At 38.2% G+C, this 20,036-nt stretch overlaps 1 protein-coding gene across 1 annotated transcript; it reads left to right on the top strand.

Annotated features, from left to right (window-relative positions):
- The first annotated feature begins 3,054 nt into the window (after positions 1–3,054).
- LOC139122847 (NPC intracellular cholesterol transporter 1-like) lies at positions 3,055–17,960 on the top strand. Its single transcript, XM_070688658.1, is given in 18 exon segments — positions 3,055–3,213; positions 4,214–4,345; positions 5,010–5,192; positions 6,703–6,817; positions 7,401–7,528; positions 7,893–8,027; positions 10,449–10,538; positions 11,966–11,996; positions 11,999–12,061; positions 12,064–12,154; positions 13,087–13,220; positions 13,458–13,584; positions 14,341–14,396; positions 14,775–14,916; positions 15,560–15,791; positions 16,414–16,527; positions 16,680–16,843; positions 17,794–17,960. Coding segments are annotated over 18 exon segments (1,995 nt in total). The 5' UTR covers positions 3,055–3,189; the 3' UTR covers positions 17,828–17,960.
- The last annotated feature ends 2,076 nt before the right edge of the window (positions 17,961–20,036 follow it).

Raw genomic sequence — 20,036 nt, 5'->3', positions numbered from 1 at the left:
ATCTGTGTCTAGCGTAATATCCCTGAGACGAAAATCTTTATTTGTGTGACTTTCATCCCTAGGTACTAGTTTTGCAGGACCACCTTAACTTCATGAAAGTGTGGCATGAGCCGGATGAGGATTACATCACCTTCGAGGATATCTGCTACCAGCCGATGGAACCCGACAATATGTATTGCACCATTCAGAGCCCGTTGCAGTACTATCAAAACTCTCACGAACTACTTGATAAAGTCGTTGATGAACAAATGGGAGAGAAATTGGACTATCCTGCCGACTATAGGGATCATTTTCTGTACTGTGTCAAGTGAGTACTGCTGCAGCATTATGAAGGTGGTTAATAAGCTTAGTTAATACCACGATATTTATATACTTGACCATTGTGAACGGTAAGCGTTATACAGAGGAGTACATCACTGATGGTTATTGTCACTTTAGCTGTCTGCAGAACCATCATCATCCACCACCACCGTCGTCATCATCATCATCATCATCATCATCGTCGTCGTCGTCGTCGTCGTCGTCACAACGACCATCACCACCACCACCACCACCACCACCAACAACAACAACAACAACAACAACAACAACAACAACAACAACAACAACAACGACATTGTATTTCAAGAAAATATTAACAACAACAGCGAAACATGGCGTCCTTTTCCTTTACTCACAACTGATAATCAAGTACTTAGAGGCGGATTATTCCTCACGTTAATCATTGAGGTAGAAAAGAATATCCCTCCGTTGCAGAAAACCGAGCCAGTCAATGAGCACAGTCATCCTGTGTTTTCTTTACAGAGCGCCAAACAGCGTCCAGTGCACCACGCCGTTTGAAGAATCGTGCATGGGCGCGTATGAAGGTCCCAATTATGCGTACACCTGTTTAGGCGGCTTCGAAGGTAAGTGACTTTAACGTATACAGTCACCTGCAATCTAAATATTCCCATATATGGTCAAAGGGGCGTTCCTTGGTATTCAAAATGCCCATGTGAGGGCGCTGTTTTTAAAAAGCGGCCACCCGCTTAAAATCTGTGATTGGTTAGATTTTCTCTTTCCATGATAACTGTGGCAAAATTGAAACAGGTGACAGTATACCTTTAATTGTCAGGCGCTAACACCTGCTCTGCGTCATATTAACGTAGTATGCACCTCGAAAGTGAAAGACTTAAACTTTTGCTCTAACTTTCCTTAAAGAATCTTTCAATCATTCTCTTTCAAAATCAATAATAAAAACAGGGGGTCACCATGCAAATTTGGTACTAGAGAAACAAATTACCCAAGATTTACGTATATTAGAAATTCAAAATGGCCGCCATCCCTGTGTTAACTCTATGGAGAAAAATAAAAAAATTCGAATTTCGAAAAACTAAGCCGGTGAGAAGTTTTCTTTCACCAAGAGCTTTAAAATGAACACCCGCATGTGGTATATCAGAAGAGAATTGTAAAAGTTTTAGAGTCCGAATGTCTGCCTCCGAGGTGCGTTCTACCTTAAAGAAAGCAAAGCACGACCTTTTATGCCTCACGTGAATGTTTCAACACCGTGTTGAACATTTTCTGCAGTATTATAACGCATCTAATATATGTATGTATTTTAGACAACCACACATTTGCATCGATGGATATACATAAAGACATATTTATTTGTTATTTGGCCTGAAGACGTCACTATTACCCTCGCTAAATTTTGCTTCATTATTTCCCCTGAAACTGTTGTTCATAGCAATCTAATTTGCTTTTGAGTTCCAAGGGATAACGTCAAATAGTTATAATCAAATGATTTTGCATATGCAAATTTTTGAGGCTAATTTTCATATTTTTGTGCCAGCGTATGTTTTTCCCTTGTATCACTTGTGTAACACATTTGAAACGAATTACATAACTTGCCAAGTATGCCTATATCAAGTTGTGTAAAAGTGAGCATAAAATGTGCATCTATTTCAATTTTTCTCAATATTTTCTCATTTTCTGCTAATTGTTATTCGTTTTTCTCTAAATCAGTTCGTCCTATAGCAATCAAATTTGCTTTATAAGATCCAAGCAATTTCTTTGGCTAATTCTCATTTTTTTCCCGAGACGCTGTTGCAGCAGGCACCACTTGTATTGCGTTGACAATCATGAAACTTTGATTTGTAGCTAATTAAGGATACCCTCATTAATATTAAGAATTACCTTTAGTATTTTGTATTATGGGAAGATTATAAATTTATGCATTTTCTCAATGCGAAGTTATGCTAATTACATTGTGATACTCACTCCCGGTCAGAAGTATTTTAATCATGTGACGGAATGTATAAGCCTGTCAGTGATTTTAATGTATCAAAGACCCGCGAGGGCCTATCGTTAATTCACAGTCACCTGTGGTCTATTCCGCTCTGCGTCTATGCGCCCCGGGCATATGTACACACGTCTATGGGGCGCATAGACGCAGAGCGGAATAGACCACAGGTGACTGCGGTTAAATTCAGATCTAGATCGCTTATTATGCTGTCAAATGACCTTTTTTAAAACAAACAGCAAGGCAGCAAATATTTTGCAATTATTTTCCCGCATTTATTTAACATTTTTCACCATTCCGTCCACGAACCGGCGATCTTTAAATGTGTTCAGTGGACAGAAACTTGACTGTCAACAGTCCCTTGTGCCTTTTTCTTTTCTAGTCTATCGCATATACGAGGGGGTGGGGTCGCAAGCATAGCGCCGACGGGTCGAACTGGGAATGCCGCGGGCATGACCACGAGTGTCGGAGGCACACGGGTCCCTCACGCCTGCACTCGTGACTATGTCTGCAGCATTTCCCACCCCGTATGTGCGAGAGACCATACCAATAATAGAAGAGAAAAAGCACAATGGACTGTCGACAGTCTAGAGAGTAACGTCACTGTGAACGAAACGAAACGAAATAGTGTTTACTGGCTGTTGGATGCCCCATCCCATCCCTCTATCTGTCTGTCTGTCTCTCTGTCTCTGTCTCTCAGTCTCTGTCTAATTTGTGATGCCCAAAAAGTTTTCATTTTGAGAGAAAATTTTGATTTTTTTCTGCAGACGATAATTACAACAACGCCACGGCCATATCTGTTAACATTCTTGAACGATAACTACGTTGACAATGACGAGATTGTTGATAGAGTGAAAACTTGGGAAACAGCTTTTCTTGATATTGTGTCAACATGGAACAACACGAACATGAGTATGAGTTACTATGCAGAGGTATGTGACAGTCACCAATCTGTCGGCCTGTCTCTGTCTGTCTGTCTGTCTGTCTGTCTTTATGTATGTATGTATGTATGTATGTATGTATGTATGTATGTATGTATGTATGTATGTATGTATGTATGTATGTATGTATGTATGTATGTATGTATGTATGTATGTATGTATGTATGTATGTATGTATGTATGTATGTATGTATGTATGTATGTATGTATGTATGTATGTATGTATGTATGTATGTATGTATGTATGTACGTTTGTATGTATGTATGTATGTATGTATGTATGTATGTATGTATGTATGTATGTATGTATGTATGTATGTATGTATGTATGTATGTATGTATGTATGTATGTATGTATGTATGTATGTATGTATGTATGTATGTATGTATGTTTGTATGTATGTATGTATGTATGTATGTATGTATGTATGTATGTATGTATGTATGTATGTATGTATGTATGTATGTATGTATGTATGTATGTATGTATGTATGTATGTATGTATGTATGTATACAATGCATACAAATTTCAAAAGATATCTGTACCATACCATGATGTTGAAATCAAGGGAAGGCTAGGCATTACCTAGGTTGCCTTGACCTTGACAATACAGAAGCTGCTGTCGATTGCGCTTCATCGTAAATAGTCCAAGGCTTGAAAAGGTTGATGGTAGGAAGTCAAACAAAGAGTCGTAAGAGATATTATCGGAAAGAGAGCGACTCTGTTTTTTAATGCAAAGTCGAAAGATTGAAAAATAATTCCGTTTATTCTTGTGCAATACTTGATTGTTGCGGTTGATTGCAATTTGAATAGATTTTTATAGTGATCGTTATTTTGTCAGGTATCAATACCCATGAATGAAAAAATTAACAACACTTAAACACGCAAAACAGGAAATGGGGTAACTATCCCCCTTTTGTCGAAGTACACGCCATCTCGCTGTTTGTGCATTTTTGTGACATTCTATTTTAATTTTCCCGCTATTTTAGAGATCGATTGAGGATGAGCTGATTCGAGCCAGCCAGGCCGATATTCTAACGATTGTTTTGAGTTATGTCTTTATCTTCTGTTATATCACCATCGCACTGGGAGAAATCTACCGCTGCGATCGACGACTCTTGGTGAGTACACTCCTTTCAGCCAATGGCTTTATTACCGCGTATTACTCTTACAGGCGGTACGCGCCTCGAAAATGATAGACTTAAACTTTTGCTCAAACTGTCCTCAATAAAACTCTCAACCATCCTCTTTCCAAATGAAGAATAAGAAGTGCGGTCACCGTGAAAAGTTTTGTACTACAGAAACAAATTACCAAACATTTACGGATATTTGAAATTCAAAATGGCCGCCACCCTGTGTTAACTCTATGGGGGAAAATAGGAATTTTCGATTTTCGAAAAATTAAGACAGTGAAAATTTGTTTACTCCAGGAGCTTGAAATGACCCCTCTCCATAAGTGGTATATCAGAGAAGACTTGTAAAAGTTCTGAAAGTGCGAATGTCTGTCTCAGATGCGCATTCTGGGATAATTGTACTCTCTAACTTTTACATTTCTATTTTGGTCTCCAATTTTGGAGAGCTCATTTGAAGCCTCCCATTTAGTGACAAAAACTTCCACCGGCTATAAAAATTACAAACAACGTTTAGTACGCTTTACCATAAACCCTAGTTAGCGTCTATGGTTTTACCATTTTACATGTAAGTTAACAGTTTGGTCCATCTAGTACACATGTCGGGAAATTCTTCAATCTCCATTTTTGTTGTTTCCATGGTTATTTTCGACAGATTGATTCAAAGGTAACCCTCGGATTGGGTGGTATACTGCTGATCCTTTGCTCAGTGTTCGCCGCCATGGGTATCTACGCTTACCTCGGTGTTCAAACCACGCTGATTATCATTGAAGTGGTCCCCTTCCTCCTCTTGGCTGTCGGTGCGGACATGATGTTCATCTTTGTCCTGGATTATCAGGTAAGGAACGGGAATAAGTCGGGGTGGGGTGGGTGGGGGGGGGCGAACTTATTCTCTTATCCATTATCTATCGCCGTCTGCTGCTATCGAGCTGTTCGCGGTAGCAGGTTTGTCACTAGAACTACAGTCACTTTTGTGGAATGACCGTGCTAGAACTAGATCGCGGTCCCTCCACAAAACTGCGGGAGATACAGACAAACTTTGTCAGTGTTGCATGCGTGGTTGTTGTTGCAGTTTCCAGTCTGAGCCATTAATGTGTCTTTCCGTGTTAATGTTAACACCGGCAGACGCAAAGTAAGATGTATTTTCGTCATTTCTGCTTTAACGCAATCTAGAATTGCAGACACCCATTTATTTATGCATGTTCATGAGAGAACAATTATGTCATTTGCAAATACATGTACAACAAAAAACGCTGCGCTCGTCGATGTAATTAAAGGTATTCAGTCACCTGTAATCTAAATGTGCCCATATATGGTCAAAGAGGCGTTCCTCGTTATTCAAAATACCCATGTGAGGGCGCTGTTATAAAAAAGGCCGCCCGCTTAAAATCTGTAATTGGTTAGTAGTAGCTGATATCTTAGAGTTTGTAAGTTCAACAACTAGAATTCTAGGTGACTGAAGTTTTGACTTTACACAGCTACAATGAAATGTGCTGTGAATTCCTTACTTCAAGCAAGAAGAGTCAATGAAGTTTGACTTTACTGGGCGCAAAAATAAACGTCCCACCCAAATCAATGTTTATGTTCTCGACAATAAAAATAACGAAGGTAGCATTCGCTTTGTGCTATGTGCAACATGAAAATACAGGAGTTGTAAATTTATGATCGCTCATTTCCATCACTAAATTTGTCAAAAACACCGGATGTTTTAGCTTCTTCGCCCTCTTTATCACATTATAAGTGTAAACGGTAGTGAAAAAAGACGCAAAGATGCGCAATAGATATAAGGAATGGAGCTAAACTGTGATTTTTAGACTAAATCACAGAAACTCTGTGAGAGTCAATGAATTTACACATATAACCATAATCGCAGTTACGATAGTCTCTGTAGGCCGAATTTCAGTGAAAACGTGAAGTGTGTTTAAACACAACTGTTGTTCTCTGTATGACAAACAATTACCTGACTTGGGCTTGACTTTGGCTTTCGGTACTAGGGCAGTTACATCCTGATATTTCCCAACCCAAACCCTTGCCTCGACTGGCGGATTGGAAATGGTTGAATCAGATGTGTTAAATGCCCTGGTATGCCTGTCCTGATGCCAAACTTATGGACAAAGCCTATAGCTGTGATTCCCTATTCCAAAACACCGTGCCAGAGAATGTTGGCATTTCATGCGGAACTGCTCGATAGCTTTATAATATGAACAATTTTGAACGCACGGATTTCAGTTTTACATTGTTCGATACCCGGTAACTATAGAAATGAACAAGTCTCAGTGTTACATCTTCAATTAAATGCGAGGCTGTTACCATCCTAACTTGATTCATAAACTTAAACTATTTCACAGAGAACTACCAGAGGAGAGAACGAAACTCGCGAAGAGCATGTCGGTCGCGTACTGGGCGAAGTTGGACCGAGTATGATGCTATGCAGTTTGACAGAATCTGTAGCATTCTTTATAGGTAAGAAGCTTCAAGACGCTTTAAAGATAAAGATTTAACATTCGTCGTTAAAGATTCTGTACTTTCGTCATTCTATCTTCTATTGCTATCTGTGTAGGGAAGTTTAAATACCGTGTGGATATTGATAACGGTAATGGTTAAATGTCTGTCTGTCTGTCTGTCTGTCTGTCTGTCTGTCTGTATGTATGTCTGTATGCATGCATGTATGTATGTATGTATGTATGTATGTATGTATGTATGTATGCATGTATGTATGTATGTATTCATGAATACATGCATGCATGTATGCATGTATACATGTAAGGATGAGTATGAATAGATGGATAGATGAGTATGAATAGATGGATAGATGAGTATGAATAGATGGATAGATGAGTATGAATAGATATATAGATGAGTATGAATAGATGGATGGATGTATGGATGGTCGGATGTTTTAAATAGATGGTCTTTTTTTAGACAAAAAATTCCTTTACAGTACCGCACTTTACGGTCAACATATGCTTAATCGCCATACCCACGAAGGACACCTGCTTTTTCTTTTTGGTGACGTGTGCTTGTCTGATTTGTAAATCTTTTCTAGGTGCACTGACAACTATGCCGGCCGTGCAGACATTTGCCCTCTACGCCGGTTTAGCGGTTCTCTTCGATTTCATGCTCCTTGTGTCTGCATTCATCGCGTTGATCATACTTGATCTCCGGAGACAAGAGGTGAGTGGACAGTGATTGCAAACTTGGCCATGATGTGGAATTGGGGATCAATAGCATGACGCATTGACGACATTAAGAGGACGCCGGTGAACCGGCAAAAGCGTATTTGTTTTATAGAACCAAAATAAATGAAAATTTTATCACATATTATCATTTTAACTTTAAGGTTTGGCACGAGTCTTGTCACAGTATAGTAACATTACATGTCATCAAAGGGGATGCACCGATATACACGCACTTTAAAAGCTGAAATGAAAAAGACATGACACTAACATTAACACAAAACACTCACACTCACTTTACTTCAATGGAGAGATTCATTTTTCCGACGGAAAATCATTTCCTTTCGTTTTACTTCTTCCAGGCCGGTCGTTATGACATTTGCTGCTGCATACCGCCCCAGACCAAGGAACAACCTGAACACAAAGAATTGCTGCATTCATTCATGTCTAAGTACTTCGCACCATTCCTTGTCAATAAGTGGGTCCGACCAATTGTTGTAAGTCTCTCTCTCTCTCTCTCTCTCTCTCTCTCTCTCTCTCTCTCTCTCTCTCTCTCTGACTTTGTCTCCCTTGTATCTCCCCTAGCTATGTGTAAATATGCCTTTGTCTCCGTCGATTTGCCTGTCAGGAAGTCGGCAACCGCCCTACGAAATCTGAAAGTATATGCTTGTTGAGAATGAAGTAAGCTGGATTCGAAATTAAAATGCACTGCATTTTCCAAGCTACAGAAGCAGGCGGGCGTAGCTTTGTATGGAGCAAAAGATAAAAGCTATTAAACTATTACTTTATAGTTATCGTTTGTTTTGCTGCAAGACTTGCAAAGATCGAATATAAATGGTATTATTAGCTACTATAGACTATAGTCTATAGAAGCTATTGGGATGGGTATCCGTCCGGCGTCCGTCGTCAGTCTGTATGTATGTATGTATGTATGTATGTATGTATGTCCGTTTGTGAGGCGTCCGTCCACTCAAATATCTTGAGAACCGCAGTACTTACTGATTTGATATTTGTTGTGTAGATGAAAAATATGATTTTGAGAAACTATTTTTTTTAATTTTTTGATATTGTTGAAAATAGGCAAATTAATGCCAAAAAAGGCGTTTTTGGTAAAAAATCTTCTTCTTCATAACCGCTGGGCAGACAGCTTTGTTATTTGGTATACAGGTCCCTAGGGACCACCAAACTTAGATTTGTTCAAATTGTGATGAAATATGCAAATCTGTATTTTTAAGGAATTTTTTTGTCATTTTTGATCAAAACTTGACTTACATTGTGTGTAATTCTTGTACTGTATAAACCCTATCAATTCTCTCAGAAAAAAATAATTAATATGATTTTAAATAATTGAATTAATTAGGAAATCATCAAAGCCAAGCTAATTTTAGTGTAGAATTATCAGAAAATTCAACTTTTTTTGACAGTTCATAGTGAAATGCTTACCATCTTGGAGGATTAAAACATGTAAAGGCAACTTTCCTGAATCCCAACTTTGACATATTCTGAACCATCATTTATTGTGCCCTGTATGTTATCTAAAAGAAATTGCTCATAATAGTTTGTCATGATAGGGTGGTCAAATAAATAGAGATAGAGAAAGTTCTAATTTCCATTTATGGTTGACTTGGTAAGGATAAAATAAAATTACTTTTTTGGGGAAAAAAATAGAGTGGTCAATTAAAAGAGCGATCAAAGTGATAGGGTTTTTATGGTAAAGCTGGGCTGTAAGATTCCTCATGTGCTATTTATAGCAATTATGCAATCTGTGTAAACAGTGCAAGGAAAGTGTTACATGATGCTTGTGATGACCTTGAACTTCTTAAGTTTCAAACATTTGTCTCTTCAGAGTGCTTTCTCTGAGTACGTACAGTCTCAACTTATTCAACAGAACTTACTTACAATGTTAATTTGAAAGTTAAAATGTGCTTGGTTAATAGGATGAAAATACTGATAAAAAGATAACCAACTTAAGAGTCTTTATAACCTGACAGATATGCTGTTTTTTATGACAAAAATCTTGATTTAAGCAAGTCTTGTTTACTTTAATTAGAATGTAATTAACTCTCGTTTATTAGCTACTATAGACTAATATAGTCTATAGAAGCTATTGGGATGGGTATCTGTCCGGCGTGCACTGTCAGTATGTGTGTATGTATGTATATATGTATGTATGTATGTCAATTTGTGAGGCGTCCGTCCACTCAAATATCTTGAGAACTGCAGTACTTACTGATTTGATATTTGTTGTGTGGACAAAATATATGATTTTGAGAAACTGTTTTTATTAATTTTTGATATTGTTGAAAATATGCAAATTAGCACCAAAAAAGGTGTTTTTGGTAAAAAATCTTCTTCTTTAACCACTGGTCAGACAGCTTTGTTATTTGGTGTATAGGTCCCTAGGGATAACCCAACTTAGATTTGTTAAAATTGTGATGAAATATGCAAATCTGTATTTTTACGGAATTTTTTTTCTATTTTTGGTCAGGCCATCCTGAAATGAGCTATCAAAGATATCCACCTTCCTCATCAATACATGTGTCACAAAAGGTTATTCTCTACATAACACAGCAGAGCTCTGTCAACTGTTGAGTCGCTTGTTTTTTCAAAACCGCTAGTCAGACAGCTTTAATATTTGGTTTACAGGTCCCTAGGATGACCTTAGTGAGATAATTTCATACAGTCAGGAAATACTTAATTTTGTATCCATGTCTATAGTAGCTTCAGGGACTTTGGCCCTATGTTTTGTTATGCTTTCAACCGTATGTCTAAATTTGATCTTAATCCTCCTGCCTGTATGTCTGTTTGTCTGTCTTCCATGCCCGGCTGTTTGCCTCTTTCGTGTCTGTCTGTCTGTCTGTCCGTCCGTCTGAATGTTTCCTACATATACATATATTATCTGTTAATTTGCTTTGCAGATCATATGTTTCGTCGGGTTTTTCTGTGCATGTTGTGTTTGGACGACTAAACTCCAAATCGGCCTCGATGCTTCCTTATCGATGCCGAGGGTAAGTGTTTCTCCAACTACGAATACAGCATACTTCAAGAAGGCGAATCATTCCATGAATAATGGTAGTATTGGAAATCAATTATAAAATTTGTACAGATGACCATTTTTCAAATCTTGCTGTTACTGATGTATATAACTGACAGGAGAATCCGTACTTCAAACTTTCAATGAAAGTCATCACATTTCTCGGGACTCGTGTTTCCGTGAGTTCAGGCACACCAAAGACGATCACATTGTTACATAGAGGAAAGTTGTTCCAACTGCTACGTTTCTAAACATAATGCTACTCGCACGTGTAATCCTCGTTCATTGTATCTTTGTAAGTTGTCTACCTGAGACAGGTAGACAACTTAAAACAAGAATTGACGAACCTCGGAAATCCGTGAGAGATAAGACAGTTTCATCAGCCGTATCCCAACATGCACAGCAATGCCATCACGATATCGATCGGAATTCCATTACCATCATTGATTCAGCACAGTTTGGCTTGCCAAGAAAGATCCGAGAAGCCATTAACATTAGACGTCACAATCCACAAATAAACAGAGATGCGGGTCTTGAAATACCCCATATTTACAATCAGTTGATCACATCGCCATCTAGTGGTCAATAAATTATTCATTTCTTTTTGTCATTCTGATGAAGATCGTCGTCCATGACAGATCGAAAGCTCAATACACTGAAAAACATTGACTGCTTGTGTTATAGAAACTTCATACTACATTTAATCTGCTAAGCTGATGAATATCTTTGGACACACACATTTTTAAACTCATATTTGGTTTTATATATAAATACCAAAAAGAGCTTATATGATGAGTCTAAGTGGCGTCTATGTCTGTATATTTGTGGGTATGTGCGGATGTATGTCCGTCACACACAAAGGCTCCCATACCGCAAAAGCTACCGTCTCAGTATTTGGTGTACAGGTAGATGTATGGGTTGAGATGTGAATTTGTTCAAATGAACACATCAGTGTCAAAATGTGCAAATGAGGTAAGAAAAAGCGAAATTCTGAAACAGGCTTGAAACAGGCTTACTCCACTGACTTGAGTCATTTCCTGTCATTGTTTATGAACTGTTACATATTAACAGACCTGCTCAAACCATTGACAGTAGAGGGGAGGAAGACCGTCAGTAGAGGGGAGGAAGACCGTCTATGGTCAAACTTTTTGTTACTTTTGTCATTCTTGTTTTTCTGGTTTAAATATTTCTTGTTGTTTTTCTGGTTGTACTGTGCAGAAATCATTGTCATAACATCAACGTAGAATTTTCCTGCACTGAACAGATAGAAACAACATTTATTGTTGATCTTTGGTACCCATACTGGTATGTACCAATTCTGATCAAATTTGAGCGACACCGTATAATTGCGGTATTTTTTTTGTTCTTAAGATTGTCTTCACACTATTTTGTTTTGCGCAGGACTCCTATGTTCTAGACTTCTTTCAAGATCTGGTGCTTACCTCAGCGTTGGATCGCCAGTCTACTTTGTCGTTGCCCATGGTTACAATTATTCCAACATCCCGGACAGAATCGAATATGTGGAGGAGCCGGGTGTAACCCTGATTCATTGACTCAACAAATATATTTTGCGGCCCAGGACCCTGAATAGTAGGTGTATTGATTTTCTCTCTGCCAAACCAGTCACCGACTGTGCTTATCTTCTTTTCTTAAAGTACACATGTTCGATGTTAAAAGGTATACAGTCACCTGTAATCTAAATAAGTCCATATATGGTCAAAGGGGCGTTCCTTGGTATTCAAAATGCCCATGTGAGGGTGCTGTTTTTAAAAAGCGGCCACCCGCTTAAAATCTGTGATTGGTTAGATTTTCTCTTTCGATGGATCTGTGGCAAAGTTGGAACAGGTGACAGTATACCTTTAATGCCAGATTCTAAAATCAGAGTCCGACTATGATAGATTTAAGAGGGTTAGGGCGGGGACGGAGGGGTGGGCGGTCTTGTGAAATGGTACTTAATTCTGAAGGACAGCATGCTGAACATTTCTCAATGAGATTCTCTTGTGTATTCACTGGGACTAGTATACCTGTAACAGGGATCAGACACGACGCAAATAGAACGAACGTTGTATTATTAGTCCCAGATATACTTTCTGTAAAATCTTTGCTGAAACAACCCAATGACCCAATGATCGCAATGTTGACAAGTGAATTCTGGTCCTTCTAGAACTGAAATGACACTGTGTTGGCAAGCTAAATAGTGAGTGGATGGCACAACATGTTTTCCTGGAGTAGAATAAGAAATTACGATTGATACATAATAAAACATGGGAAAATCATAAAAACTAGCCCGTTAGACTGTCTACGAGTATTCTGCACAAGGAAAACATTTGAATATCACAAAACTAAAGAATCTGATTTATTACAACTCTCACAAGACACGGAAACACGTTCAAGAGTAGAGCAAAAGCAAGATCGGTCGTTCATAGTCGGAATGCATTGTATTACACGTTCCTAGCGTTATCTAAGCTTTGCAATCAGAAAACCAAAGATCAGTGCTTCACAACGTTTTAACTCTCTTCCAGTACCACGATCGCGTTACCCACCATGTCGTGGCTCGACGACTACTTCGACTGGCTACTGCCGAGTTTCACCTTATTTCGACCATGTTGTCGGGAATTCATCGCGACTGGCGAGTTCTGCCCAGCGGATTTCGACGGTAGGTAACATGTAAACTCTCGGTCTAAATTGCACGCCGTTAATCTTCAAACCCCACGCCCGTCTATAAAATCCGTGTTTTCTTTGGATAAGTTAGGATATCTCTGTAGTAATCACTGATATGAGAATTATCTAGTGGCCTTCTGTCAGCTTAGAAGCTCAGGTGAGGATTAACTGGATACAGATGTCCTGAAATCATATCATATCACCTGATGAAATATTTTCATTCCGTCAACAGGCAACCAGTTACAGTGCCAATCATGCTTAAGCACGGATCAGAGGGGCCAACGACCGACACCCAGTCAGTTTGATGAGTACCTGCCGTGGTTCTTGGAAGACAATCCAAATATCTACTGCGCTAAGGGGTCAGTTTCAAAGCATTTCAATTCTTTCTTTGCAACTTGAGTATCAGCATTATCTGTTGCACTAAAACAAGTATATTACATACAGTTGAAATAATTTTACAGGGACAGAGAAAGCGTCGACATTTAGTTTTTTGCGTAAGAACGCGCCTAGAAAGTTTAAAGGTATACTGTCACCTGTTCCAATTTTGCCACAGTTACCACGGAAAGAGAAAATCTAACAAATCACAGATTTTCAGCGGGTGGCCGCTTTTTAAAAACAGCACCCTCACATGGGCAATTTGAATACCAAGGAACACCCCTTTGACCATATATGGGCATATTTAGATTACAGGTGACTGTATATCTTTAAAATCCTTCTCCTACTTTGCTCAAAGCAACTTCCAAATATTCTCGTTCGTGATCAAGAATACATGTCAAAGGTCACCATGCAAAGTTTAGGATCAGAGAAACCATTTACCAAAATATACCCATACTGGTGTTCACAGTGGAATTCAAAATGGCCGCCAACTCTGTGCTGACTCCGAAATTAAATTTTCCGATATTCACAAATATAAGTCGGTTAAAAGTTAATTTACTCCGTATGAATCAGAGACAGCCCACAAAAGCTACAATTAATCGAAATATTGTGAAAATTTGAGAGTCCGATGCGCATTCTGCTTTAAATAAATGGTTCATGTCCCACCACTTTCAAACAAAACTCTCTGGACAAAAATTCCGTTTTCAGTTAGAAATTAGTAAAGTGCATCTCTCTTACAGAGGTAAAGCTGCCTATGCTGTAGGAGTTGAACTTTACGAAAACAACTCCGTCGGGGGTAAGAGCAACTGATTTATTCTTTAATTTCATCTAAACCGCGACGAATGATTCAACAGAAAGTTGAAAGACAAGACAGTCATTTTCTCTCCGACCCATCAGAGATTCGAGACTCAAAAAATTATTCCCATGGAATCGCGTGTTTCAAGAGAGAGAGACATGCCGCACGTGTGGTATTTGGTAGTCGTACTAGATGTTATACTATGAGACCGTTACAAGAAAATGTTACGTTGTTTTTTTTATCCGTCAGTTAAGCTATACCTTCGTCACAGTTCATCGAAATATGTTTGAAAGTCAGATGGACATTTGATATTTGAAATTTTCGAGTTGCTCCTCACTTCTAATTAACACACTGGTTACGACATCATCTTTCATGCAGCTACCAACTTCATGACGTACCATACTGTACTAATGACGTCACAGGAATTGACGTATTCATTAGAGCAAGCGCGGATGGTAGCGGACAATATCACGGCCAGTTTGAACGCCGACGGGGGTGACTACTACGTGTTTCCATACAGGTAGGTCATCGGGTAAAGTGTGTTTGGGAGGGGGTGCGCATGCGTACTCAGGAACTTAATGCATCACCGAGAAAGCTTATCATTCAAAATAGCACTGAAGGTGTCGACTGCAGGTATTTATTAGGCCTGAGGATAATGCGCTGGTAAAATCACAGTTAAAAGAATTGAAACATTTATCTTTGAACGCCTTCATTTTATGAAAATTAGGGAAACATGCAGTATCAAGGGAACATAACGGACCAAACAACCGGCAAACTTTATCATGGTTCACCAGAGCACGGTCCCTCTTGGGCTGTGACCAGAGACATGGCAAAGCTTCTGTGATCAATATGAGAAGTCTCTGCATGGTGAAACATTACTTGCAACAACTATACACATCTTGAAACTGAGCGGATTTTCCTTTCATACGTAATGTTAGATCGATCACTGGCAATGATAAAAAAAGCAATTTGTTGGAAAAAAATTACCAATTTAAGAACTATCTGGCAACATTTGCTGTCCTGAAGCCAAAAGTATGGCATCGAAAAAAGTATTAAATCAATTTTAATATTTTAACTGCCCATCGCAATAAATTGATCTACCTTTCTTGGACAAATCTTTACAAAGGTCGTTGAATATCACGCATTTATATTTCCATTTTCAGTATAACGTATATCTACTACGAGCAGTATCTCACCATGGTAGAGGACACGGTCTATCAGTTGACGATCGCCCTCATAGCTGTCTTCTGTGTCACTTTCATTCTTCTTGGATTTGATATTTTCTCGACCTTCGCCATCGTTCTCACAATAGCCATCATTGTCATAGACACCTTGGGTTGCATGTATCTGTGGGACATAGATCTCAATGCAGTCTCCCTCGTCAACCTTGTCATGGTAAGCTTTCTTTAAAACATATAATAACTTGTCTTTGAGATGAAATGGTTTTTAGTATCCGTGTGAATTTATATTCAGCAGGGCTTCTGGGCTATGATTCAGATATAAGCCTAGAAAGTCAATTCAATGCTGTAGCACTTTGCAGTATTTGAAACGTATGCGTTTACAGGCGGCTTCAGCATGTAATCTGATCTCTCCCGCCGACTGGCGCTGTACTCATGGTACTAGCAGAGAAATAATATAGAGCACGCCACCAGCGATGAAGTTAAACCCTTGGGAGAACTCGGAATTTGTAAAAGAAAATCGCGGGAAAAAGTTATAAGAAGAGGAGGGAGAACATTACGAAATTAAAGTTACCATAACAATACCCAATATGTTCATTCTAGAATGTTAAAGTTGTTGCTATTTTGCAAAAGACAACCCTAAATGGTCACTAGTCAATGCTATGCCAGTTAACGCCAAGTAGCTCGGTTGAGTTCTAATATACCACACAGTAACGAGCTATCGTTTTAAATGCTATTTCCTTTCTTTAACCTTGTGAAGCCTACATTTTATCGCTCAAGTGGCAAACAATTACTAAATATTGAACTCAAAATCTACTTTTTTCGTTTTACCTCACCAGGCCATTGGCATGTCAGTTGAGTTCATTTCTCACATCACGCGATACTTCGCCGTTTGTACAGAGACGTCTCGGGTGAAGCGAGCACAACTGGCCGTGGGGCACATGGGCAGTTCGGTAAGATAAATAATTTCTCGATAATTGCATTTTTTCCGTCCTGTAACTTCCACTACAGTGTCAAAACATGTAACTGTAAATATGATTCCTATTTGCTATCTCAAGATAATTGCGTCAATCATTTACAAACAACTTTATATCATTTTTCCTAGATCCTCAGTGGTGTTGCGTTCACAAATCTGGCGGGAATTATACCCCTGGCCTTTGCAAAATCTCAGCTGTTTGAAGTGTTCTACTTCCGTATGTTCCTGTTGATCACTCTCATTGGCTGTGCCCATGGAATAATGTTTTCAGCCTATACTCTTGATCTATATAGGTATGTATATGTGTGTGTGTCTGTCTGTCTGTCTGTCTGTTTGTCCATTCATCCGTCAGTCCATCTCGTTATGTATGTATGTATGTATGTATGTATGTATGTATGTATGTATGTATGTATGTATGTATGTATGTATGTATGTATGTATGTATGTATGCATGCATGTATGCATGCATGTATGTATGTATGTACGTATGTATGTATGTATGTATGTATGTATGTATGTATGTATGTATGTATGTATGTATGCATGCTAGTACTATATGTAGTACGTATGCATGTATATGATTGTACTTGTGTGCAAGTGTTTTTGTACGATTGTGTGCTTTTGTGGCTCCCCATGTGTATGCATTATTCAATTTAAGGTAGGAAACACTTCAAAATTGAAAGATTTAAACTTTTGCTCAATTTTTTTAAAGAAAACTTTATATCACTCCCTTTTGAAATCATGCATAAAAATCAGGCGGGGGTCACAGTGTAAAATTTGGTACCGGAGAAACAAATTGCCTGATATTTACCAGGTCTTGAAGTTCAAAATGGCTGCCTTACCTGCGTTAACTCTATGAGAAAAATCAAATTTTCGATTTTCACAAAAGGACGGATGTGAAAACCTTAAGTTACTTCATGAGCTTCAAAACGAGCCCCTACAAGTTGTGCAACAAAAAATCGTAAAAATTTGAGTCCAGATATCTATCCTTGAGGCGCATTCTATAATTGGAACTAATTAAAAATAATTGGATCTTCATATTTTTCAAATTCATCAAACGTGTTAGGTGCCATATAGCTGAATGTTGCAATATTACAAATTACTCATAACTTAATATAAAAGCAGATGAGCTTACATTTGCAGATTAAACGACCTTACTTCACCATCCAATTATCAAATGGTGTTATTAATCTTTATATGTAAAAGTGTTGCATTCTCAAAGGATGTTGGCTTTCATCTGCAGGCCCCCCTGTGAACAAGGCAAAGCTGCTGAATGAGCAACAGAACGCCGTTAAGGAGAAAGTCAAAGAAGAAAGTGACAACAATGCGTACGAGAACCTGGCTTTAGACAAGGAGGATGAGAAGGAACACTACACCAAACTAGACCCCAGAAATGGCACCGAAATGCATTCAGTGGGAATGCAGGCAGATATGCCTGAGCTTGAATCAAATCATACTGAGTAATTCATTGAAAAATGTTAGCCACTCAAGAGACTGTCCATGTATAGAGCTATGAAAAACAAAATTTAGTAAACCCTAGATGTTGCTCTTTTATTTCCAGTGTATAGTGGGAAAAGATCTGAAAAGTATCTGACGATTAAAAGTCTTAGAATTGAGATGATTAAGAATTTGTTTGTGTTAAAATTACAGAGTGGTTTAATGTAAAATATGTACACCATGTAGCCTTGGAACCAAAATAAATCACACTGCAAAAAGAAGCCTCCCTGAAACATCAACATGAACTTAGAAAAAATACCTAAAGGCAGCCATCTTGGGAGCCATTTTCCCTGGAGGAGCTATTGCCCTGGGGCTATTGCCCCGAGGCTATGACCTATCATAAGGCTACAAGGGCTTATCAGCAGCTATGCCATAATGGCTATTTCTTTCTTTGACAAGAAAAAAGAAAATATTTAAATTAAAGTTTTACAAGTTTTGCTGACGTCGTTGATTAATGCAACATTATTTTGATTACAAATTGCTTCATTTGGAAGGTCAAAGGTCACGCCCACCAGTAGGTGGCCGTTGTTGTTTTCATCAATGTTCTGATTTTTAAACATACCTCATTTAACTACATGTAAAACAAATCGCAGTTGTTATTGTTATTAACTTTCACATTTTTCTGTCAGATCATAGAGTAATTTCCTTGAGTTTATGATAACTTCTTTACCCTGATGCCTTTGAATGAGTGTTTTGCTCCGGTAAACATTTGTAAGTCTCACATCCATAAGGCTTACTCAACGCAAGGTCAATCATGCTTTCCATGTACAGTACATATTTCTCACAAGATGAAAAGTTTTTAATGATTCCGTCTTCACAGGTCAAGTTCATGACCCCTGCGTGACCTTGCATCCAAATTTGCAGTGGAACTATTTGGTACCGCATGGTTTCAAACATACATTAATGGCCTGAAAATGAGACTACGTCTTTGCTTTAGAGTGAGTGACAAAGGGGGTGCAGAATTCAGTGAAAATAGCGGTTCAATCAAAATCTTTCAGCTCATGCCAACAAATGTACGCGGATGTAAAGGTCATGTAGGGGTCATGAAAAATGGTTAGTTTCTATAATACTATAAAAATGGCTTTCATTTCTGTCAGACTCATCAAACACAAGGAAATACAGAGTTCTTGCCAGAGTGTGGAAAATATGCCTATCTTGTGCTTATTTACAATAAACATCATTTGACCTGAAATATTGCAATAAGTTACAACTTTTTCCTATCTCATTTTTGACAAATGTAAAAAATTAACTATTGCTTTGTTTTCAAAATGATTGCTTTCTGTTGTTGTAATGGTTTGTAATATTTCCAGACAAAATAGAAAATGCTGACAATTTGTCTTCTTTCAGATTCCTTTGATTCAAATAATTTTTTTCAGATTCAGAAACATAATTTCAAGATGTTTTGAATTTTAGTGGTAGCTACACTTCAAGGAGTGTGAAGTTCTCCATTTACAACTGTATCGTTCCCTAGTGCAAAACTACGCAGTTGACCACAATGCGAAAGAGGTGCCGGGTTTGTGGGCGCCCTCTAGTGTTAAATACGAGCGTTTATTCAATTCATGGTTGGACCAAAAAACAGATTCAATTCGCATCATTGGTCTCCCACAAAAATTGTGCGGCATCATTTGTTTTGTTTTGTTTTTTAATTGTTTTATGTAACTAGATCAAACTATTAATATCAAAAGAAAATAATGTGAAATTGCAGTTGAAAATTCTGACAGCAGCAAGAAACAACAATAGATTCTCTGTTCAGAAGTGTAAGGTTTAGAAATGTGATCTTGAAGTAAGTGCTAACAGTTAAGTTTGTATTTAGTTTTTTCAAGGAAATGGGGGAAAAAGGATTAAATATATAATATAGATCAGGGTGAGCATAATGAGACATTACCTTTTCAAGTTCACCATTATTAGCATGATGTTGGGATCGATAGACCTTCAATGCCAACTTTCATTCAACATCTGTTTCACAATCTTGTGTGTGAAATTCACTGA

Source organism: Ptychodera flava, chromosome 22 (assembly GCF_041260155.1).
Source record: "Ptychodera flava strain L36383 chromosome 22, AS_Pfla_20210202, whole genome shotgun sequence".
NCBI lineage: Eukaryota > Metazoa > Hemichordata > Enteropneusta > Ptychoderidae > Ptychodera > Ptychodera flava.
The sequence above is the reverse complement of the archived record's forward strand: the minus strand, read 5'-3'. Positions and strand labels throughout refer to the sequence as shown.